Here is a 25,557-nt window from a genome sequence, read left to right on the forward strand (position 1 = left end):
CCTTGCCCTAGACGTGGGATCATTTTGAGAAAAAAATTAAATTTTAAACATTCAAAACATTGGGTAGGGGCTTCAAAAACAGCCTTGGGGCCTGCATGCAGCTCCTGAGGTGCATTACCCCCACCCCTGATTTAGTTTACCTAGAATTGTCCATATAGAGATGTGGTGACTGAGTGGTTAAGACACCAGTTCTGATGATTGGAAGGTTGACAGTTTGAGTCCTGAGTGCTGCATGATGGGCTGAACTCCTATCACTAGTCCCAGCTTCTGCCAACCTAGCAGTTCGAAAGCATGCAAATGCAAGTTGATAAAAAGGTACCACTTCTCAGTGGAAAGGTAACAGTGTTCAGTGCAGTCATGCTGGCCACATGATCACCAGAGCAGTCCTTAGACAATGGTGGCTCTTCAGCTTATTAACGGAGATGAGCGCTACCCCCTACAATCGGTTACAACTAGACATTCATGTCAAGGGACCACCTTTACTTTTACCTTTAGAACTGTCCATAAATCTCAAGATTGAGACTTCATGATTTCTTCATTGATCTTAAACAGCCTGGTGTTTTGCTTAAGCCATGCAGCGCTGCTAATAGAGGAGTAATTAACCCAATGCTGAGAGATTTGTTTCAGTCCTGATAGAATGATGAGAGAGGGCTTGTGTAAACCAAACGGTGACATGGGAGCAAATCAGCCTGTTGAATAAAGAGGGAAGAAATAAAAAGAACAGAAGGAGACAGGTTTCAAAGGTCAGAAGGCTGACAGGGGTGTTTATCACACTATACTCTTATAGTGCTACTATTCCACTTTGACTGCTCTAGCTGCCTCCTGTTGCATTCTGGGATTTACAGTTTTAAGGAGGGGTATTTAGAATTCTCAGGCACTCATAGCTAACATACTTTGCTAGTTCTCAATTTCTGCTGGTTTTTGTTGTTCACACAATGAAGATAAAGTTCACTTCTGTCTTCTGCCTTCTCTGAAACAGAGTTGTTCGCAATTACCTTAACATAAGGAAGTTATTAGACTTCTAATGAAGAAATTTTGTCCCACCACCTTAGATGTCTGATAGCTAGTTTCTGATCTTACTTTTAAAAGTCAGGTCTTTGAATTAATGGTAGGAGTTGGATCCATTCCAATCTGGATTATTTGAGGACAGAAAAAGCCCTAGCCACATTGGGACCAAGAGCATTGCTCCTGGAAGGATAGGCAAGCCTTTGCTTCTCTTCACTGGAAACTGAAGGGCTGCAGCCCTAGTGGTTCTATTTGAACTCTCAGTAGTATTGAGTACCATCCACGGCAATATCTTTCTAGGCCACTTGGTGAATATGGGACTTGGAAACATCATTTAGCAGTGGTTCTGGTCTTGTTTGATTGAACACTCTAGAAGTGATGCTGAGGGAATATTGTTTGGCCTTGAGGTTCCACAAGTCTCAAAACTGACCCTTGTTCTTTTATTTACATTTACATGAAGCTGCTGGAGCAAATCATCTGGAGTTTTGGGCTGGATTCTCATCAGTATACTGATGACACCAAGTTGTGTCTCTCTATTTCAGCAGATGCAGATGGATGCAAACAAGTTTTGATTGTTGTCTTGATGAAATGAAGCATTAGATGTAGGTAAATAAACTGAGCGCCAGTATGATGTATTGGTCTGAGTACTGGATGACAACTCTGGAGCAGGGTTTGAATACCTGCTCAGCCATGGGTGACCTTGGGCAAGTCACACACTCTCAGCTTCAGAGAAAGGCAAAGGCAAACCTCCCTCAGAACAAATCTTGCCAAGAGGTAGGGTTGCCTTAGGATGGCATAAGTTGGAAATGACGTGAAAGCACAGAACAACAACAAACAAATTGAGACTCAATCCAGGTAAAATAAAAAAATTGTTAAGAGAGAAACCAATTTGGGATTGAGATTATAACCTCTGCTAAATGGGGGTTACACTTTCCCCAAGGGACCAGGCACACAGTTTGGTGGTGCTCTTGGACCCAACATTGCTTCTAGAAGGTCAGGTGGTTACTGTGGCCAGGTATGCCTTTGAGCAGCTTTGACTGCTCTGCCAATTTCACCTTTTCCCAGGTAAGGTGGATTTGACCACAGTGATTCATGTTTTAATTACTTCACATTTAAACTACTGTAATGCATTTTCTGTGGGGCTGTTATTGAAGAGTTCAGAAAAATGTTTTGTATGTATTCTAGAGACCACTCATCTTGAACCAGCAGCACTGGCTAATGAGCCTAAGGCCAATTTATCTGTAAAATAGCCTCCCCCATACATTTTGAGATACTCAGTGGGGCCATGTTGCATGTCTCTCAGCCTCAAGAGGCTAGGTTGATAAGTGCACAGGCAAGAGCTTCCTCTGCAGGAGTACAGTAGACCCTTAGTATCTGCTGGAGTTTGTTCCCTAATCCCCCGGGAATACCAAAATCCGTGAATATTCAAGTCCCATTTTTTAAAGATGGCATAGTACAATAAAATAGAATCCCTTATATAAAATGGTAAAATCAAGGTTTGTTTATTGGAATTTTTATTTCGGGGGATGTATTTTCAAGCTGTGGGTGGTTGAATCCATGGATGAAAAATCCGTAGATGTAGAAAGCTGACTGTACTTTGCTTGTGGAACTCTTTGCCAAAAGAATCAGACTGGCTCTGGCTCTATTGAATCTGTGGGAGATGTTTACTGTAAAATAGTATTTTAAAATGGCCTGGCTTTGGCTTTTAAAAATAGCTTTTAAAAGAGTTGTCTAATTTGTTTTTAAACAATGTTTTTACAGTTCACATCACTTCAGAGTTCTTGGTGTACCAGGATGCTGTTAAATCCTTTCAATAAATAAATATGTAATAAATAATTTATATGGTATATAGAGCAGGTAACAGGAAACCAGTACGTTAATGAACATTCACAAGTTTCATTGGACATAATACAGTTTATTCATGACAACCAAATACAGTTTATAGCCATCAAATTACAAAAATAATTAAAACCCTTTAAAACTTCCACAGTCAGTTAGCTCTATAACATACATATAGAGCAATATGTTTACAGTAAAATTGAAAAAAATATTTCATACAAAATATATCACAATTTTCCATACTCCATTCAAAGTAATATAATCTGTTTACTGCGGATTCCCACGCAGGCCTTTATCCTCAAAATCTAATCTAAATTTAGCTCCTTTCACAGCAAATCTGGCACTGTTGAACATAACAGACTTAGTAGTATTAGCTAACAAGTAAGTGATTTTCTCCAAGTCATTTTGGTTAGCTACAAGTTCTAAACTTCTCTTCAGAAACTTATCTCTTGAGGTTTTGTATATCCTACAGTGTAGCATATAGTGTATGGTGTCTTCAGTATCCCCACTTCCACAAATGCAAATACGCTGCTCCTTGGGGGTCTTTTTATATTTCTCTTCAATGTAGTTGGTTTTCATTGTCCGGAATCGTAGGGCTATAAAAGCCCTACGAAGAAGAGGTTGAGTTATTTTTCCTCTCCAAACCATACTTTTAGAAAAAGGATACTAAAAGAGAACTTTGAAGCTCTAATGACATTAATATCCCACAGAGCATAAAGCTCTTGCATCCTTTCTTTGATGAGTTTCCTACCATGCTGTATATCACCAGATTTTAGAACTATAGGGTCCAGGCCAAATTTCTTCAAATTTGCCTCATTTTCTAATAGCCATGAATTTTTATAGATAATACCTCTTTGTTCATCTACAGTGTGAGTTACTAATTCATTTACTGAATATTTCAGATTTACAGAATAAAGAAATGATGCAAATAAGAGGAAATAAGATATAGGCATTAATCCAACCTCTGCTCATATATAGCTGACTTGTACTCCTGATGGAAGGCCCAATACTGTTTTTAAAAATTTATTTTGTAATACCTCTAATTTATTTGTCTTAATATTTCCCCATACCTCTGCTCCATATGTAGTCTGTGATATGACCTTTGCTACACAAACCCTTACAGTTGGCACAATTGCATTTCCACCTTTGATTAGCAAATTTCAAGTCAGTTTGAATAGATCGTTGTGCCTTCAAATTTACAGCTGTCAGGTGGCTATTCCATGAGCCATTTTGGGAAAAGCAAACCCCTAATTAAATTGCTTCACCTTCCAGGTGAAACTCATTCAATACCTATTTATGTTTGGGTGGATGTTTTCCAAAGACCATAGCCTTTGTTTTTGTATCATTCACACAGAGTTGTTCTTTGTTACATATAGTCCGCCCTCCCCTTATGCAGGGGATCTGTTCCAGAACACACACACCCGCGCGGATGCTCAAGCCCCATTCAAGTGAATAGGGCTCGTGCCTGAGGTGCATGCACCATTGTTTCTTCCAGCGTGTGGCAACGTTCCTTCTGGCACGGCTTCCAGTGTATGCTGGAAGCCACATAAGAGGCGCCCGCATATGATGTAGGTGCACTGTACGTTCCCAAAAGTTTTTAATAATCTTCTCATACCTATTAAATTTTGTACCAAAAGGACCATATCATCCACATATAGTAGAATATTACTTTTCTGATTTCTCAAGGACACAGGAAAATTAGAGTTATTGACCAGTTGAGCAATTATATCATTTACATAGATATTAAACAAAAATGGGGCAAGCAGACAGCCTTGTCTCACACCCTTGGAAGTTTTAACCTCTTCTGATAATTGTCCTGTTTTACTTACTCTTACTTGGACATAGTAAAATAGGAAGCACTTTGGTTATCCTTGTGGACTTTGTTTTAATTAGAGTTATTTGTTCTATCAGAACCATCAATGCAGAAAAATCAGAATTCAATGAAGACCAAGCGACGTGCTGTCAGATCTCTATTAGGAAGAGGGAATATGGCAAAGAGGAAGATCAGGAATGGCTGATCCTGTGCTCCACTGAGGTGAGTTCAGTTGTGACATCTTAGCTTTTAAAGAGTGTGGTTTAATTACAAGCATAATTTTTCTGGCCTCACATTTTTACAGGACTTCAACAAGCAGAAGCAGGAGTCCTGTTTCAGCTCCACACACTGGTGGCAAGGAGTGGAAATGTCATCCTCCTTGTACCCTTGTGAACCATCTTCACCCAGTTTGGCTGCTTGCTCTTGACATGGACTGTGGTGGATTTATGTAGTTTTACAGTTAGATTATTTGGGGCTGGTACAGACTGGCACAATACGCTGGCTTCTCAGCGGCATGGGGGCATGGCATATGGATGATGCATGTCCTGACGCCGCCCTGCTGTCCACATGTAGCGTTTAGACGATGCGTGCGGCTGGAGCACCAAAAAGCTGCAGTGGCAGCAGAAAGGATAACTTTTTTCCAGCCCAAAAATAGCCGCATTTAGCCGCTTCTTTTTGGCCAGAAAAACACTGGACCAGGGCTGCGGTGTATGATTGCCATGGCCCTGATCTGTTGCTCAAAGGGGTAATGTCAAGCCACCCCTTTAGGGCCATTTGTTTTGATCCATAGTTTTAGTGAATACAGAGCAGTTAAAGATCTGTAACTCTAAATTACAAATCCATAGCACAATATTGAATGCCAGCCAATGATATTTATATTTTTATATTGACCTTCAGTTTTAAAAAAGTAAGTGTCTCACCTGGCAATGTCATGGAACTCCTTCAGTTGGTGAGGGTACCTGTATTTTAAGGTGTGTTTTGAGGTGCATTTTCAATCATGGTAATGGTGCTATGATCATAAATGTGAATAGTAAAATCTATGAAGTTGTAACCACTTCTTTCATTGCCTAAGAAAACCCTCGGTGACTTGGGTGACACAAACACATACAAGCCTAGTTTATAGCAACATAAATACTGAACAGGATGTCAGTCTCATTCTTTAAGTGGCTTTTTCTTTTTTGTATGGCCCATATTTTTATCACTGGTAGGTTTCTTTTCAGTGGCAGTCATTTCTGCATGGTAATTATGTGTGGCTGGGTGGGAAAGGGGAAAGCATACATGGTCATTATGGGTTAGACACACTTTTCTTTTAATAAGTATTACTTCTTCCTGCTCTTCTTGTGCTGCAGTGTCATAAACTATGAATGCCATTTTTTGTTCTTGAACTTGCTAGTAAATCATCCTGAATATCCCATGAAGGGCATGAGCTGCAGATGTATATAGAATCATAGAACTGTAGAGTTGGCAGGGATCCCAACAGTCATCTGCTTGAATCGTGTTTCAGAGATTAAAATAAAACAATAATATTCAGAACAAAATTTGAAGCATGGAAAATGTTAGTATGTCAGAGAGCGGACAGTAGTTGTCTTTATGAAACCAGAAGAACCCGTACTGGATTTTTGTAGTATGATCTTGTATATTTGGGCAGCTTACAATAAAGGAGGAAATCTTTTCTCTTCTTGGGTGAAGTAACTGATGTCTAAAAGCACTTACTAGGCATGTGTGATATTTTCCATGTGGCTGGGCAGGAGACAGGGAAGACTGCTACCCCTCTGCTTATCACAGAGTCAATCTAGGGGGTCATTCTCACTTGTAGTTTGAAGCGAATACTGCTTCGCTCTTGCTGCATTTAGATTCCAAAAGAACCCTTGTTCTCACTATGAAAGAGTTTTTTTCTTACCTTTATGAAATCGCTTCTTTTTGTGGCTCAGTTGTTGTTCCCACTAGCTGCCCCACTTCAAAAGACACGTCAATCATTGTGACAGAAGCAGCCTGGACTTACAAGCTGGGGGGGGGGGGGCTGAAATGGAGGGCATGTCCTGGAGAAGGAGGACCTACAGGCTCAATCCAAGCATGGCAGGGAGGACCCCAGGGGACCCCTCCGGACCCCTGCCATGCTTGGATCAAGTGATGAAGGAAGGGACCCTGGGAGGGGAAGGACAAGGAGGAGCAAGTCACACTCTCTCTAACGAGTCACACTCTTTCAACCGGAGGGAGGAGGAGGAGGCAGAGGAGGGCTCAGGAGTGCTCTGGCCAGACTCCCTGGTGAGGCTGCTGAGGGCGGGTTGAGGCTGGGGGCCTGGAGGGGCCAGGGGCCTGGCACGAGGGGGAAGAAGGTAGCAGGAGGAGGAGGATGGCAATGGAGCAATGCCGGGGGTCGGGGAACAGAGGCCAGGCCGGGGAACAAGACAGGAGGATGATGGGGAGGACAATGGGTTTTTGTTTTACATTAAATTGAACACATATTTGATTGATTGCTTTAGCAACTACATGCCTTTTCAAGTAGTTGCAAAAGCAATCAATTTAATATCTGTTCAATTTAATTAAAAAAAAAAACACCAAATACAACAGCAGCACTGAGAGGGGAGCGGGAATGGTGGATCTGTCAAAAACAGAGGGGGGATGGTAAACACTGCGATTTGTCCCTCCCCTTCAGAATGAATCGATTCTGATCTGTCGTTCCCACTTATGGAACTCACTTCAGAATTGATTCTTCTCAAAAGAACCTCTTTCAAAGTACTGTTTGGAAACACCGAGTTTTTTGCCTTTGCCTCTCTTCATCACGACAGCATTTGATCACATCGTGACAGGAACAGGTTTCAAATGGGATCTATGGTCATTTACAGCGAATGGCACTTCACTGTATTTCATAGTGGGAACAAGCCCAAGGTCTATTCACACTAGACCACACTGAAGTCACTGCAAAATTCCATATCAAATGAGACTGTACCTATCTCTGATACTGGTTGCTTCAGTAACTTTTTTTTAACACAGTGATACACTGCTTAAGAATAAAAGTTCTCTGGATGGTTTACAAGTTTACAAATGAAAATATTAAAATATAACATGAAAATAAAATAAATGAAATAAAATAACAACAGAGTTAGTCTAGTAGAACAGAATTGTTGTGTTACACTGTTGCTTAAGGGCATGTCTACATGGGCCATTTACATGGGTTTACCTCCTGCTTTCATGTAACCCTGTCCACACGATGTAGGACCAAAGCCCCAATTCGACTGCAGACAGTCTTTATGAGGGAAGGCCAGTTCTCCATCAAATCTGTTAAAAACGTACTGTTCCAAAGTGCTCTGGAGTGATGCCAGTTGGCTGTTTACACGTGTGTCCTGCTGTGCCATTTGGTACTGCCACTGCAAGTTTCTCCCTCTGAGGCCACACCAAGGCACCCAACCATATGATTAACGCTGGGTATTATTATAATTATGACTATTTATTTATTTGTAACTATAACAAGGATCTCATGGTACATGTGAAGAAATAGGCCTCAATAATTGATCCTTAAAGTGTTAATTGTCTAAATGCTTCACTGTTCTGATCCTCACAATGCCAGGATACAGGGTGAGGTGGAGAGATTGGAGACCTACTGAACATCACTCATTGAGCCTTGTATCTTAACAGAAATTTGCATCTGGGGCTCTCACATCCAAATTAAATATTCTTTCTGTTGCTCCCCAAAACATCTTGGCACTATGGTGAAAGAATGTCCCATAAAGTGATAACTCTCACATTTTGGCTTTCAGTACCTGACTGGCTATTATTGGGCACTGTTTGATGGTCATGGTGGCCCAGAAGCATCAATAATGGCCTCCAACTACCTGCATTATTGCATCAAACAGAAGCTAGAAGATGTGGTAGAAGGCATTACTGAAGTCAGTCCCCCAATGCACCTCAATGGGCAATGTGTTTGCCAAAGTGACCCACAGTTTGTGGAAGAAAAGCAAATTCATCAGGAAGATGTGGTCATTGGTGCTCTGGAGAACGCTTTTCAGGAATGTGTGAGTGAACCTCTTTCCCCTTTATTCTCTCCCCAAAAATGGTTTTGCCTCTTATGTCAAAGATTGCTCTGAATGTGAGCCCTGTTATTTTTCTTGCGTGACTAGGAAGTGATCCAGCATCCATCCTGCCAAAGCTATGTCGAGCCTATGATTCATTGCCACCAGTTGTGCAGAATCTGTTGCCAGCTGTTAGTGACTGGGATCTAGGATCTGCCTTCTGTGGTGGGAGGGAATCATGGAAAGTACCTCTGCTCAGTTTAAGGGATCTTTCTCCAACTCCACACCTCACCCCATCCATTAGGGGCTCCTTTGTAAGCCCTGTGTAAAATTCTTTTGGGAGAGGGTGTTCAGGATACAAAGAAAGAAGCAAGGACACCTACTTCTACCAGCTTAGGTGAAAATATGAAGAGTTGTGCAAGATCATATGGCGTTTTCTTCTGATTTTCATCTTTTTTTATTCTGTTACTACAAAAGGTTTTGATTCCAACTATTTTACTAATACCTTAAAGGTACCAGATCCCATATGATCTTAGAAGCTAAGCAGGGTCAGTCCTTGGAAGATTAGTACTTGGATGGGAGGCCACCTATGAATACCAGGTGCTGTAGGTTCTATTACAGAGGAAGGAACTGGCAAAGCCACCTCTGAGGATTCCTTGCATTGGAAAACCCTAGAAAATTCATGGGATCACCACAAGTTGACATGCAGCTCGAAGGCACATACACATACATATTTTAATAATAAGTTTTAAAATGTGTTTCCCTCTCTATTTTGTAACTGCTTCTAATTGTATTTGTTTTTATTTCTGTAAGTCACTTTGGGCCCAAATCTTGGTGAAAAGGCAAGATATAAATAAAATGAAATCATCTTAATCCTCATCATTATCATCATTGTGCTACTTAGAAGCATATGCACAACTAAGTAATGTTTCCTGGTTTGACTCCCTCAACCTCCCTTAACAGCCAGCAGCTGCACCTAGCAAAAGAAGCCTGTTCAGCTGTCAGGATGCAAAGAAGATGACATTTTCGGCCTCCTCCCACCAGCTAGCAATGAAGAATTACAACAGAAGTTATACTTCTGATTGGTGCAGCCTTGCTCTCTGTTGGGAGTGGAAACATCCTTCTCCTTGCTTCAACTAGTGTGGCTGCTGGCTATTAAGGTGGGTTTGTCGGAGATTCATGATTGTGGCAATAGTGTCAAGAGCATGACTGTGTAATTTTGCTGAATGAAGAGCAGTTATGGATCCAAAACTGTGATACAGAATGTCAGCCAATAGTATCTATTCCACCATTCTGTCTTCATAGTAACCATGCACTTGCCTGTTGAAATCCTAGAAGCAGGACCATACCCTCCCAATTAAATTTAGTGTGATGTGTAAACTACCAGTTCACACATGACTTTCTCCCTATCATTATGTACATGAGAACATAATAGCATGGTGAGGGGGCAAAACATGGGTCATGTTTGTTTGAACTAGCTATCAGTGGAGGGCTAGGTAATTTTGAATTTAGGTATTGGCCTATGCCGGAAGATCTGACATTTCCTTCCCTTTCTTCATCAAGTAATCCTTCTTCCCAACAGGATGAAGTGATCGGTCAGGAGATGGAAATTACTAATCAGTCAGGAGGCTGCACAGCACTAGCTGTACTTTATCTGCAGGGAAAGCTCTATGTAGCAAATGCAGGTGACAGCAGGTGAGTCAATATAAGTACAACCTGAAATGGGAACCAACATTTGCCATAAGTGGCATCTCAGAGCAAACAGTTTTTTTGCGTAGGGGCAGGGAGGGATTTTTAATGGAGAAAAAAATATGAGAAGAATCAAACCCATCTAGACCAAATAGACGCTTTACATACCTAATTTTCTAGAAAAAGAAAGTAACTGGGTTTGTTAATACTTTCTAAAGTTAAAAAAAACACACTTCAGTGCAGAGCTAGTATAGCAATAGCAGTTACATTTCTATACTGCTTATCAGTGACCTCAACACCCTCTAAGTGGTTTACAGTCTGTAAGCCAATTGCCCCCAACAAGCTGAGTACTCATTTTACCGACCTATGAAAGAATGGAAGGCTGAGTCAACCTTGGAGCCCTCGGATCAAACTCACAGCCTTGTGGCTGCAGTACCAACATCCTTCCCACTTTTAGGACCTGGCAAGTGAACATGTTCCTCATGTTATGCAATTCCAAATATTAATAAAAATGAACACTTGTAGGTCAGGTGGAAGTCCATATATACCACAAACCAGCAAGGTGGTCCACACATTAGAAGCCAATTTGAAATTATTGAGATCTTGGAGTGTCTGAAAAGACAGTTGTGTGTAGAGCACATTTTTGCAACCAAGTAACACTTGTGTCACATCTGAAAAAGGTAGTAAGATGATAGATTCACTTGGACGTTGTAAGAATCTCTATTCTTGTTTTAATTCAGAGCACTCCTTGTTAGAAAAGAAAACTTTGTTCCTCTAAGTACTGAATTCACCCCTGAAACAGAGAGACAGAGAATCCAGCACCTGGTAAGAAAATTCCCTTTTAAAAACAAATATCAGAACACTTTCCTGTATATTTTATAATGGCATCATGTATAAGATCGGTCCATTATTAATGAATGTTGGGGCTTTCAACAGGTCCATTCTGTGATATGGCAATTTCTTTTGCAGTGTATTGTATTTCAGTTCTGATCTAAAAGGAGCACTGAAGAGAGTTCTGAAGTACTGAGTGCCCCATCATCTTCTTAAATTATATGGATTAAATCTTTATTCTGCCACTCAGAATAACAAATTGACCATATTATAAAAGTTGTATTGACTTACCATGCCATGGAACACACTGTGTAATAAGATTAGTTTTCCAATGACAGGGCAGTGCTTATTTTGGGGTTTGGGATCCCAGTTTCATTTTTGAAATGAAAGTTCTGCTATCAAATATTTTTGTTGTTGTTGTCCTCAGAGGTGGAAAGAGTCAAATCACTTGGTCTGAATTGACATTATAAATCACTGGGAGGGCATGGAACACAGTTCTGAGCACCTGCCTAAGAATTCCCCCTGCCATCTTCTGACATTATGCTTCTCTTTTAAATCTTTCTAAATGTTCCTTTTCTTCCTCAGGCTTTTATTTATCCAAAGCTTCTGGCTGATGAGTTCACAAGATATGAGTTTCCAAGGAGACTGAAAGGAGATGATGTAGGCCAGAAGGTCCTCTACCGGGATTACTCCATGGAAGGCTGGTGAGTCTCTCTGTCATATTGACTGGGGCATGTACTCTAGATCAGGCCTGCACTACTTGGCCATAGGTAGGGGCCAAAATTAAAATAGAGTAAATTTCTTAGGGCTGCATATAGGTTTTAATTAAATAATTATTAATTAATAATAATGAATAATATTAATTAAATTAATTAATCAAGAAAAAGCGGTGGAGGAGATTTGTCTGTCCTCCTCCTCCTCTGCTGAGACCTCTCCTTGGGAAGGCCAAGCAGTGGAGGAACCTTGAGAGGCTAATGTTTGCTCCTCTTCTTCCTCCACTTCCTGGCCTTCTCAGGGGAAAGCCAGGTGGAGGAGGAGCCTTGTAGGGCAAGTGTTTGCCTGTCCTCCTCCTCCACCCATCCTTCTCCTTGGGAGAAAGCTGAGCAGCAGAGGAGCCATGCAGGGCAAGTCTTCACCCGTTCTCCTCCTTCATCGCCCAGCCTTCTCCTCAAGAGAAAGCTGGGCAGCAGAGGACCCTTGAAGGTGCCTGCTCTAGCTCAAGAGTGGCAACTATTGGTCATTGGGGGCCATATGGGGCCTTGGAGTCAGTACAACACTCATTTTAAAAGCTTAGTTGTGTAAAAAACCCCTTTTTCCAGTGAAGACTGATTGCTTGAACATTATGTTTCTCCATAATTTTTTTAAAATTTAATAATCCAAATTCTGTTTCAGAATAGTGACTTTTGTACTTTTTATGCGCCATGTCCATGGCAAAACAGAATTATTATAAATCATTGATCTGTACCAATGAGAGGCGCCCGCAGCATTTGTTCTCCATCTTCAACTCTTTGTTTAGACCTCCCTCTTCTCCTGTCTCTTCATCATTCTCTCCTAATGATTTCGCTAACTATTTCATCTCAAAGATTACCACTATTGGCTCTGAGATAGTCCCTCCCAATTTTTCTTCTACTACTAATTTTCTATCACTCTTGCCTGAATTTTTTTTTGTGTTTCCTCCTGTTTTTTGGCTGAACTCTCTAGATGGCCGAACTCTTCCAAACCTGCAACTTGTTCTCTTGATCCAATTCCTACTTGTCTTCTAATTTCTATAGCTCCCTCTTTTCCACCCTCACTTATCTATATCTTGAATCTCTCTCTCTCTCTACGGGTTCTTTCCCTACGATCTTTAGTTTGCCCTATTCTGAAAAAAACTTCTCTTGATCCCTCTTCATTGTCTAGCTATCGTCCAATTTCTCTTCTTCCTTTTCTTTCTAAGGTTTTGGGACTTGCTGTCTTGAGTTTCTTGAAGCCAATATCATTCTTGATCCCTTTCAGTCCAGTTTCCATCCATGGCATTCTATAGAGACGGCTCTCACTAAGATCTCGGATGATCTTTTCCGGGCCAAGGCTAATGGCTTTTACTCTGTTCTCATTCTTCTTGATTTGTCTGTGGCCCTTGACACCGTTGATCATGATCTTCTAGTTGACATACCTTCTGACCTTGGGTTCTCGGACTCTGTTCTTGACTGGTTTAGATCAAGCTGAGTACTCATTTTAGCAACCTGTGGAAGGATGCAAGGCTGAGTGGATCTTAGAGCCCCTGGGATTGAACTCACAACCTTGTGGCTTGCAGTATAGTCATTTAACCACTGCACCACCAGGACTCCCTGATAAAGGTATCACTGTTTTGTGGGTTTTATTATTTTATATTGTGCATGACCAGCACAGCTACCCCTGAATTTGTTTCCTGGTTTCCCATTACACAAAAAGGCAAATGATTCTGTTCTAAAAAGTTGTAAAAGTGTGTGACATAAGGATTAATAATCACCGTCCCAACACAAAAGTTAACTGTGTATTTTGAAGTTAATTGGAATTGGTTGGTTTAAGCATGCTTATCTCAAGGTTGGCTTGAAGCCAGAAGACACTAGAGAAGGTCCACTGACGATTCACAAGTCTTTTTTGTTTCAGGGGTTATAAGACAGTGGTGAAAGATGACCTGAAGTACCCTCTGATCCATGGGCATGGAAAACAGGTATGTTTGCAGGTTCCTTCCAAGTGACTGTCCATCATTATTTATAATATTCTTAATAGTGGTAGAGTCTGTTCTCTTGCCAGACGTTCCACAGTACTTTCGTAATTCAAATTGTATGAAATATCCACGCCCTGGTGAGTTTAATAGCCTTGTCAAACTGTAAACCTTGTGCAATTATGCTCTTGCAAATTGATAGATAGGCTGTTTAGTTTTTTGAAGAAGCTTGCACTGGTGAGTTTTCCTTTTGTTACAAACCAGTTGGAACAAATAACTCACGTACATAAGTAGCAACAGTGTGTTATTCACTGTGGTCCAAAACACACTGCAGAAATAATCCAGTTTGAGACTGCTTTTAATTGCCCTGGTTTAGTGCTAGGAAATCCTGGGAATTGTAGTTTATTGTAGCACCGGAGCTCTCTGATAGAGAAGGCTAAATGTCTCACAGAACTAAAGTTCCCAGAATTCTGCAGCACTGAGCCAGGCTAGTTAAAGTAGCCTCAAACTAGATTATTTCTGCAGTGTGTTTCGGAGCTACATTGTCTATCTGGCAGCATCCAGCTTTTTAAAGGCTTTTCAAAAACCTTAGCTAGTCTGGAGCAGAGTTGGTAATATTGTTATCTGGTATATATAGAAGTGAACATACCTTTCCACCAGTTAAAGAGGTTTTATTGTCTACTTGTTTATTTCTGAGCAGAATTCAAAGTCTTGACTGAACTCTTTTAGTTACATTTTTACACCCATTTATTCAGGAGTAAGCCCCACAGAATTCTGGGAGTTAGCTATGCTTGAGTGGATATATATGGGCTTACTCGTTCAAAGCCCTAACATGGTTAAATCTACTGTATTTAAAGGATTACCTACACACACCAATTGTGCTTTTCCCATCAGTTCACCAGATGTGATGATTAAGTCGAAGTAACAGCAGGTTTTTTTTCACCTAAGCTTGTAATGGTTGCTTATTGTCTTTTAGATAACTCTTAGGAAATGTGCTGCATCTGGAAAATGTTGTTCTTATACTTTTAGTTGTGTCTAAGCTTGTATTTTAAACCATAAAAGTATTTTGGGGCAAAACTATTTTAAATTATAGCTGCATCTAGTTGCTGCTTTTCAACTCTCTATGCTGTCACATTATTTGACAGGTGAGTTTTTACATTTCTTCCAGGCCCGCTTGCTAGGCACCTTGGCTGTGTCTCGAGGCTTAGGAGATCATCAGTTGAAAGTCCTTGAAACAGATATTGAAGTCAAGCCTTTTCTCTCTTGCATTCCCAAGGTAAGGCAAGTGATATGGCATTGTGGTCATGGCAACCTTGGGTGTACTATACTTCCATTTCCTATCTTTTCTGAGTTCCTTGAAAATCTTGTTTCACTACTAGAAAATTGGCCTTGCTTTAGCACAACTGAGAAGACTGCATAATGCTGTAATTTGAAGCCCATTTACTAGAGCAGAGAGGGAATCTTTGGCTCTCCTATACGATTTTCCATACAATTCCTATCAGTCTCGCTCAGCATAGCCACTTACAGAGTTGGTGGGAATTGTAGGCCAAAACATCTGAAAGGTCAAAGATTATCCATCCCTGAACAAGATGCCAAGTCTTAGGGGACACAACTGCACTTGCTTCTGAGTTGGATAATAGGACTTAAGAGTTGCTGCTGTCAGTAGCTTCAAGAGGAGACACTACCAAGCCATCTGAGCAGTACCTAGCCTGATGAAAGCCCTTGTCTCCTTTGAATCTGTATTTAATTCAGAAATGTTAGGGCTGCCTTTTTTTAATTTTTTTATTTTGATGTTATGTTGTAAATTAAGCCTTGAGTATTGCATTGTAATATTGATGATATTCTTTTGCTTGCATTGTTTTTGTTTTGATTTGATGCCTAGCAAAATGTCTTGTTCTCTCCCCCAACTTCGTGTATATATTGACTTGATGTGCATGTTGTGAGGTAACTTGGATATACCTTTGTTGTGGTGAAATAGCATATAAATTAACTATTAGATGTCTCAGCTGACCTTGAGGTTTGGTTTGCCAACAAGCTAGATGATATTAGTGTTGCCTTAAGAAAACTTCTGTATTTTCATTATTTTTGCTTAGGTGGAAGTATTTGATTTTACTAAACAACATATAAAGGAAGATGATGTCCTTATCATGGCAACTGATGGTCTCTGGGATGTTATGTCAAATGAAGATGTGGCCCAGATTGTCAGGAATTTTCTTCAGGATAATACAGCTGACCCATACAGGTACCATTTGCATTTCTTACACTATGGAAATGGCAGGATCTTCAACTGTTTATGCAGTTGTTGTTGTGTGCCTTCAAGTCATTTCCAACTTAGGGCGACTCTAATAGGGTTTTCTTGGCAAGATTTGTTAAGAGTTGGTTTGCCATTGCTTTCCTCTGAGGCAGAGAATGTGACTTGCCCAAGGTCACCCAATGGGTTTCATGGCTGAGCTGGGGGTCAGACCCTACTTTCCAGAATTGTAGTGCAACACTCAAACCACTATGCCACACTGGGTCTGGCTAAATCAAATGGGACAAAAAATGGATTTAGGCTTTAGGCCATGATGTAGTAGGAATAATTCTTGGTGAAATATCTAAATTTTTAACCCTTGCACATCCTGTGGTCTGCCTGCAGGTGCTAATTCTTGCAACGTTTTTGTATGATTAATAAAGCCATGTTTATAGGAATCCTTAAGCATCACAACAAAAATAATTTAAAATGCTTGCAGTATTAGTTCAGTAGTAAACCAAAAAGAGAACACAAAATGTTAGCTGTGTGTAGTGACAGTTCTGCCCTTTCTTATGGTAACAAACATGCTAGCATATCAATACTATTTATCATAGAATCATAGAATTAAGAGATTCCATTGGCCATGTAGGCCAACCACATAGCAGTGCAGGGATCCACGCTAAATCACCCCTGGGAAGTGGGTATCTAATCTTTGTTTTAGAAACTTATAATAAAGACAAGTCCTTTATCTTTTGAGGTATTTTCAGTCGCTAAGGGGATGTGGGGAGTGTGGACCGCAACAAGTGACACCAGGTCGGGCCCTCCTCCCACTGTGGAGTTTATATGTGTGTTGCTGCTGTACCTGGCTCCTGCCTCTTCTTTTCCACTGCCCTGGCTCTTTCTGTGAGGAGAAAGCCAAGGCAGCAGAGGCAGAGACACAGTGTGTGCCCCTTCCATCCGCTCCCACTGCCACGCCCTGCTGCTCCCCAACAGCCCTGGGTGGATGATGGGCAGGCATCTGGGAGAGCAAGTGAGTGAGGCAGTCTGTAGGGAAGGCACAGTAGGCAGCTGCCACCGCTGCCCAGGAGCTTTTTTTGGTTTTGGTCTGGCAGCCGGTGGTGGGCAGGAAAGAGAGGAAGTGGGAGGGGCAAGTGCGCACCCCTATGGCTTCTCCTTTGCCCCGGCTCTCTTCATGAAGGAGGAAGTCAAAGCAGTGGAGGAGGAGGGATGGGTTTGCCCCTTCCATCCTCTCCTGCTGCCTAATTTGTTGAGCCACCCTGGGCAGGTGGTCGAACAAGTGAGTGGAAGGAGAGGGGAGACATGGGCGTCTGCCACTGGCACCATTGCCTAGCAACCCTTTCCAGGCCTAGCTAGGCAGCCCGGAGAGGGGGAGATGAGCGAGGCAAGTGGGAGGGGAGGGCAGTCCCCTGCACCAGGTGACACCAAGCCTAACACAGGGTAGCCCATTCCACTGTTGAACACCTCTTACTATCAGAAAGGCCTAATGTATGGTTGGACTTCCAGTGGGGAGCAGTGGGAATGAACCCTGGTCTCCAGAGACCTAGTATACCACACTGGCTCTCTGTCTTCTCCATTTAGACAATGTGCTGCAATGGCACTATGTAAGGTAAAGCAGATGGTGCTTTTTGCTAGATTCATATTTCTACTAGAACAGCAGTCAGTGTTCTTGAACAACTCGGCATCCAACAGGTATCACTAAAGTTATTCATGATTTTTTTTTAAAAAAAGTATTCCCTGCTTACTTTTTAAAATAGCACTTATTTGCTTATATTCCTATTTATTTTGAGAATCTAGGAAAAGCAGTAAGTTACAAAAACTGTTTACAGTGCTGAGGGCTATCTCCATGTTGCAGATAGATTCAACCAGATGAAGAGGTTAGTTTTCCTAATAGTTATGTAATATGGCAGAATTGAGAACTAGACTTGGCCCAGTTGATCTCATCATTTCATCTCTATGGGTTTGCTAATGCTTGCTCTTGTTTTTATAGATTTTCAGAACTAGCCAAGTGCCTGGTGCAGAAAGCCAGGGGGAAGAAGGATGGGTACTATTGGACTATGGACAGTAACATGCCTGCTTCCTATGATGATATTTCTGTGTTTGCAATTCCACTGTACAACAAGGATGAACATTAAATGATGTGTTACTAGCAAGTGAATAATGGACCTGCATTTTGGATAAGCAGACCTTACCCAGATCAACAGCTTTTGCTGAAGAAAATTCAGCATCCTTTGAAAGCAAAACCAGAAGTACTCATACAACTTCTCATGCTGTTACTCTTAAGGCAGTTTGTATATTCTCGTGTCTTCTAACAGAAGGGTCTACAGTAAAAAAGAGCATCTCTCTTCTGTGAGCACATTGTTTGTGCACTCATTATGGTTATGTAAGTCATATGAAGGAAAGGTCATCAAGATTAGGAGAAAGATTTCAATAGTTAAGTGACAAAACCCTATATATTTCATTTCAGAACAATGGTTATACAGTCAGCAGATGTCTTGACTCAAAAAGAAGCTTGTAGAGAGACTGCTGAAGCAACAGAAGGAAATTTGTATAATATTTTATATGGTTGTCTTAGATGCAAAACATCCTACCAAACCTGGCAAGACACACATGGTGCCTAATGAAGGATGGTGTGCAGTGACTTTTGCAGTTTTTGTACTTATTTTACTTTGCAGAGATTGTTTTGTTAACATGTATAGTTCTTTTATATATTAAGTTGTGGCTTAATTTATAATAAAACTGATTAAAATACTAAGGTCACTATGGTGATTTAGGATGATGAAGATATTAAAATAGTTAAAGACTTACTATACCTTAACTCAATCATTAATCAAAATGAAAATGGTAGTCTAAGACTTAGAAGGATTGTTATGAATAAACAACATTAAGACCTCAAGTGTGAAGATACAGCATTTAATACCAAAGTCAGGATCATCCATGCTACAGTATTCCCAATTTTGTATGGTTGTTTCTGCAAGTTGGAGTGTGAAGAAAGCTGACAAGAAGAGAAATAGCTCATTTGAAATAGGTGTGAAAGCAAATCAAACCTCACTAGAATGCAAAATGACTCAACTGAGGTTTATCATACTTGGACATATGACTAGCCTGGAAGAAGGAAGAGCCCTCCCTCCAATCCATCTGCCTTGGTCCAGGCTTCAGAGGGAGAGAACCACCACTGGACCTCATCCCCTTTCCCGCCACCATTCCCTTTTCCTTTTGTTTCATGTCTTTTAGATTGTAAGCCTGAGGGCAGGGAACTGTCTGATTAAAAACAATAATTGTAAGCCGCCTTGAGAGCCATTAGGGCTGAAGGGCGGGATATAAATGCCTAAATAAATAAATAAATAAAATAAGATATGACTCAATGGAAAAGACAGCAACACTCATTAATGATCATGTTACAGATGGACTGAATTCAAGGAAGACAGTGTTGAATTTGCAAGACTTGAGCTGGACTGCTCATGACTTTGGAGGTCTCTGATCCATAGGGACACTATTTTTCGAAGCCAACTGGATGGGAAATAAAAGACTGGCTTTCTTAATAAAGGTTCATTCTTGTTAGCCTTTATTAATATTTCCATTAGTGCAGCATAATCCACTATCCTGAGAACAAGTCTAATCTTACAGTATTGTCTTTACTTCTGTTTCAGTTGTGAATCAATGAGTATCAGCAGTGTTCACCTCATGATGAAGCCAGGCTACTACCTTCTGCACTGATTATAAATGGATATGCAGACAACTAGTCCCATGCAAGCCTTAAATAACAGTGCTTCTAAAAATAACATTGTCCACTCTTGCATAATTCTATGTAACATGGGAAAATTTCAGTATGACTATTTTGAAGCAAGCCCACTGGAAACACAGAACAACTTCGTTATTCCCATAGCAAATGCAAGTGGCTAGATGTTGATAAGACTAAAGCTGAAGTAGGTCTGGTGCTTATCTAAATATACCTTTCCTCCCTGTATCCTCCGAGAAACCACAAAGTATGGCATGTCATGGCATAGGAAGAACAAAATTCCCCAGTGCAGCCTAATGGCCAATAAGCATGCCAAGGATACCACTCAGAAAAACAGGGCAGTGAGTGGTTAAAGGAAAACAAACTACTGACGCTCCTGAAAGAATCTGGGAAGGGGAGATTTCTGGAAGGAGCTCTGAGCTTGTTAGGAGATGAGAACATGCTGCAACATTTTGTTCCAATATATATCCATTTCTTAAATAAGAGCTAGCACTTGGAAGAAAAGGATCACAAGAAAAACTATTACTCTCATTTGCTACCCCCCCTACACTTGTGAGCACTATAATCTGCCCACTCTGTGCAAATAATATACATAGTTTAACAGAAAGACACTGTCACTGCTAAACCTATTTTCATATACAGCTGCAATACTTTGTTTTTCATATGCCATGACAAACTGACATATTCAGGCAATGGGAAACGAATCAGTAGAGAAATCCTGTGTGCATTTACTCAGCAGCACGTCTTAGTGAGCTTAATGGAACTTGCTCTTTCTTAGGTGTATATAAGATTACAGACATAAATTACCCACTGAAGTTCAGTCCCTATGGATAAACACAATTATATTCAACAGCTAAGCTTTTTCAAAGGAAAAAAAATTGAAATGTAAATACACAATGCAACTATGAAGCTGGCAATGTTAAAATTAATTTGCTAGTAACAAGAAAATTAGTCCATCCCCCCCCCCCCCAAAAAAAAAAAAAAAAGGGTTTAGGATAGCTAAGAATTACCAGGTTCAGAAATGAAAACAAGCAGACAGCTGTACATGTCAACAAAGCTGAGCATGAGCTTTTAGATGATTAGGGTACAGGCAGAAGTCTGGAAATAGGAAATGCAGTGGTCCCTTGCCTTACACATGGATCAGTTCCAGACCCTGCCGTGTAAGGCAAGTTCCGCCTATGCTCAAGTCCCATTGAAAATAATGGGGCTTGTGCCTGCGGCGTCGCGGCAGTGTAAGTGCTGCGGGCGCATGCGCCATTCATTAAATGGCGAGGGGCTTCCAGCATAAGGTGGAAGCCGCATAAAAGGCACCTGCGTATGGCGCGGGCACACTGTATAACAAAAGTTTATTACATATGAAAAGGAAAACAAAAAGTTTTGCCCAATTGTTTTGATCAGCACTATCACAATTCACAAGTCTAATGGCTAGGTAAAAGGTTTACATTTATAAACCTTTGTATCCACAAATGTTATGAGACATGAAGGAACATACCAATGCACCAAAAGGTAGTCCTGTGTGTGTTTCCAGAGTGCACATAGTTTTATAATACTGATTTTTGTATCCTAGCAGATCTAACTTAAAATATTATTTATTTATTTACTTACCTACTTACATCCCACTTTTCTCCCAATATAGAGACTCAAGGTGCCAAACAGCAAATTTAAAACTATACAATTTAAAAATATGACAAAAACATTAAAATGTATAAATATATATATTAAAAAAAATTACAAGTTAAAACATCTGTGGATTAAAATGTAACTTGTTAAAAATTCTCAGGCCCCATTCCCACTAGCTCATTTGCCTTGGGTAGATCCAGTCTGGATTCGCTGAGCCAGTACTGAATCTCCCCGGAAAGAAGTTCCCACTATCCTTTACCTTGATCGATGCAATTTGCCCCTCTGAAGTTCACATTTGCAGTACCGCTTTAACATGGAGCCTCCTTTGTTGTCAATCAAATTCACTTCTGTTTTCGTCAAAGGTGACATATCCTACAGCCATTGGGCAATGGAATGGGTGCTTCCCCCCTCTTAAAAAAAAAAACTGGCGGCAGCGTTCACATATTCTGTCAACCTGTGTATATGCATGTGTTGTGTGCCTTCGGGTCGTTTCAGATTTCCTCTTGCTTTCCCTCCATTTCCCATTCCCATAATGTAATCTCTCCTCCTCTTTTCCATTGCATCCTCTTGCTTTCCCTCCTTTTCCCACACATATGTATCACAAGCACTCACACATTATATCAATATGCCAAATTAAAGGGAAACATGTAGCACAAGCATTCGCATATTCTGTCTCACACACATAAAAAAATGATTTTAAAAAATGCCACTTGCAAAGTGACATGCCATGCTGGCAGCAAGCAAACAAAAGGGAAATGTAGCACAAGCAGACACATTCTACCAATATGTATCAACCTGTAGCACAAGCATTTGCATAATCTGTCAAAAATAAAATTACAAGAGAGAGGGAGAGCTGCCTGCGAGAGGGGAGGCATGTTCCGCCCACTGCCCACCTTCTGACCTAAATCCCTCCCCTGAACCTGACCCAATCATGACCGGGGCCAAGTTCACATTTGCTGGCAGCAGGGAAGAAACAGGTTTTCCAAAAAGAAACAGGAAACAATCCATTTTCGGAAAATCCACTCTAAGGGGGAGTTGCCCTTGAACTGGTGTGCAAGACCCTGATCCTGATGTGTTAAAACCGATGCCAATGGGAACTTTCCACTTTTACTCCGGGTTACAATTCGGTACAAAAGGTAGTCCTAATGACCCCAAAGAAACCTTAAAATTTAAATTGCACAGCATTTAAATTGCAGCCCTTGTCAGTTGGAAAAGGCCTGACAGCACCAGAATGTCTATCTGCCACCAAAAGGAGGGCAGTGATGGGGCCATTCTGGCCTCTCTAGAGAAGTTCCTGGGCCTGGAAGCAGCCACCGGGAAGGGTTTCTCTTGTTCCCACCAAATGAATTTCCCATCTGTTCTGCCCAGGAGCCAGTCCACACCCGATTCTCTGCAACAATTGTTTACACTATGGACATTGTTCTGGTCCACTGGCACTGCCAGCTCCCGCCGCTCCTGCCTTTCCACTGTCAGCTCCCAGAGCCAGAACATTGCTACCTGGCAATTTATCAATATACAGGCCAGTCTCCCACCTGGATATCTGTTTACAAAGCATTTTCCCACTTGCGAGGCCTGACCTCAGAGTGTGCCATCAAGTGGTGTCTCGCAAGCTGGAAATTTTTTGTAAACATCATTCTAGGCAGGGAACTGGATTGGACATTAGTAAATGGAGGCAGCTGCCAGGTAGTGAACTGTCCTGACTGCCCTCCCAGAATCCAGTGTGAATCCATTGTTCAGAATAGAGGAAACACTGGAGTTTCCAGCGAACTCCACAGCAAACAGTTTTAAAATTTCAGTTTAAAGCATTATACTCTTGGGTTTGTTGCTGGTAGGGTTGTGTGTTGTTTATGATCAGAGTGTTTTTTTGTTTCTTAAAACGGGAAAATAGATGTGTACAGCATTTTGATGGAAGAAACAAGAATCAGGGGAGTAACAACGAAGCACTGAAGAAGTACTCCCCTGTGTCTAATACTGTAATTTATTCTTCACTGAAAGTATTTGTAAGGTCATGTGCAAACTGCAAGTGCAGATTTTAAAATGCAATGTTTAACTTAAGAATTAATACTATGCCTTTGAGAAATCCGAATACATTTGCAAACAGTGCTCTACCAAATAAATGATTTGATCAAAATTACCAGAAGAAAGAGAAATGCCAAGCTGACAACCTTCTTATCAGGTGACTTATCAAAATGTTTTCAACTGAATGGCAGATAAGCCAAGTTAAAAAAAAAACTTTTTTGAAAAGCAAAGAAGCCAAAACTAGAAGAAATGGTTTGCTTACCTGTAATTGTGATTCTCTTGAGTGTTCATCTGTGCTCACAGACAAATGGGTTTTGTGCCTGCACAGAGAACCCATCCGCAATGTTCTAGGGCTGAACAGTGTGGAGGGAAGTCCTGCCCCTTCCACCTACCACGTGTCCCAGCCCACCCACCAATTGCTCCTTTTTATTTTTTATTAAACACCCAATTTTATGTATATAAAATATTTAAAAACTTCATCTAATAGTAATAAAAAATGTACACAATTAATACAAACGTTAAAAGAACTAATAAAAAAACTAGGGCTTCACTCCCTTAATTGAAAACCACTACCCACAATTGTTTTAATATGCTTCTTAATTGCGATAATCTATTCTTCTACTATAAGCATAATTATTTCTTTCTTATGAAACCTAAAATTGATACATTTCCCCATCTGTCTCAAAAAGGCTAGTCCTTATAACAAATCAATGATTTATCCTTAATCAGCAATGTCTATTTGTCCGTTTCAGCAAGTTCAGAGACTTCACCAGTCCATCTTTTTGTGTTGGAATATCAATTTCCTTCTATCTTTGAGCACAGACAAATCTTGTTGCAATAATCACATACTGTAGCATTCTTCCATACAGTTTCTGTAATTGTCCTTCCATCATTCTATTATCCCCTTAGTTCTGCAGTCTGCTGATAATATACAGAGACTTGCAAGAGGGGAAGTAGGGCAGGTTTGTATGAGACCACAAATATTAAGATTACTTACTTATAGCCTGTTCTTCTTCGTGGTCTCTGCCCCTCACACAAATGGGTGACAGTGAAGCTTTCCAGAGGTTTCTGGGGCAGATCACTGAATAACTGAGGAAAGTACCACATGCCCAAACAGGGCATCTGCTGTGCCTCTACAGGCTAGTCTATAATGCTGGAACAATGTTGATCGCTGAGACCAGGTGGCAGCTCTGCATAGGTAAGGCAGCAGAACACCTTGATGCAAAGCTAATGAAGAATCCACTGCTCTGGTAGTGTGTGCTCATAGTCCAAACGGAACAGACTATTTAGCCAGTTTGTAAGCAAGTCTAATGGTGCATATGGCCCACTTTGAGAGTTGTTATGAAGACACCTGTTGACCTTTCTTCTTGCCACCAAAGCAAACAAATACCGTTAGATTAGAGAACACAGTGTACTGCATATAGAAGGCCAACACACACCTTACATCTAGGCAGTGCAAGGAACTTTACAGTGAAGATGCTGCTTGAGGATAGAAAGCAGGTAGAACAATCTCTTGATTGAGATGAAACTGTGAAACCACTTTGGGAAGGAAGATGATATCCAGTCGCAGGACTACTGTCTCAGTGGAAAACAAGAATAAGTTCATCATATTGTAAAGTGGTGAGGTTACTCATTCTTCTCACAGAGATGATAGCCACAAGAAACACCACCTTTAAGGTGAGGTACTCCTCAACCATCACAAGTGGCTTGAGAGTTTGCCCACAAGCTGTGAAAGAACTAGAACAGCAATCAAGGTAGTTGGAAGAGCAATTGGTGGAGTTGGAAGAACAACTGATGATTTTCCCTTAAGAAACCTCTTCAACACTGGATTGGAGAAAGAAGTGGTTGAAGTTGGAGAGACTGGTTGATGGACTACAATAGAAGCTAGAGGGACTTTTAATGAAGATAAAGCCAAGCCCTGCTCTTGAAGTTGCAGCAAAAAATGGGCACAGTAGAAATCATCACAGGCGAAGGCTCTGACCTCTATTTGTGGTCATAGATCTTCTTTGATGCTGATAGAATTGCTGTAAGCCATGTGATGTTATGTGTTATTCTCCA

The 25,557-nt window shown here is 40.8% G+C and overlaps 1 protein-coding gene across 1 annotated transcript in view; it reads left to right on the forward strand.

Annotated features, from left to right (window-relative positions):
• Window positions 1-19,649, forward strand: part of PPM1M (protein phosphatase, Mg2+/Mn2+ dependent 1M) — a 31,739-nt gene extending 12,090 nt beyond the window's left edge. Inside the window, exons 2-10 of the mRNA XM_089524571.1 lie at window positions 4,756-4,879; window positions 8,416-8,670; window positions 10,250-10,362; window positions 11,097-11,181; window positions 11,773-11,891; window positions 13,816-13,879; window positions 15,042-15,149; window positions 15,967-16,115; window positions 18,112-19,649. Coding sequence (XP_089380697.1) covers window positions 4,756-4,879; window positions 8,416-8,670; window positions 10,250-10,362; window positions 11,097-11,181; window positions 11,773-11,891; window positions 13,816-13,879; window positions 15,042-15,149; window positions 15,967-16,115; window positions 18,112-18,256 — 1,162 coding nt within the window. The 3' untranslated portion in view covers window positions 18,257-19,649. The remainder of the gene's footprint in view (window positions 1-4,755; window positions 4,880-8,415; window positions 8,671-10,249; window positions 10,363-11,096; window positions 11,182-11,772; window positions 11,892-13,815; window positions 13,880-15,041; window positions 15,150-15,966; window positions 16,116-18,111) is intronic.
• The last annotated feature ends 5,908 nt before the right edge of the window (window positions 19,650-25,557 follow it).

This window comes from Sceloporus occidentalis, unplaced genomic scaffold (assembly GCF_023333645.1).
Source record: "Sceloporus occidentalis isolate IW3139 unplaced genomic scaffold, rSceOcc1.0.p SCAF_1, whole genome shotgun sequence".
Lineage (NCBI taxonomy): Eukaryota > Metazoa > Chordata > Lepidosauria > Squamata > Phrynosomatidae > Sceloporus > Sceloporus occidentalis.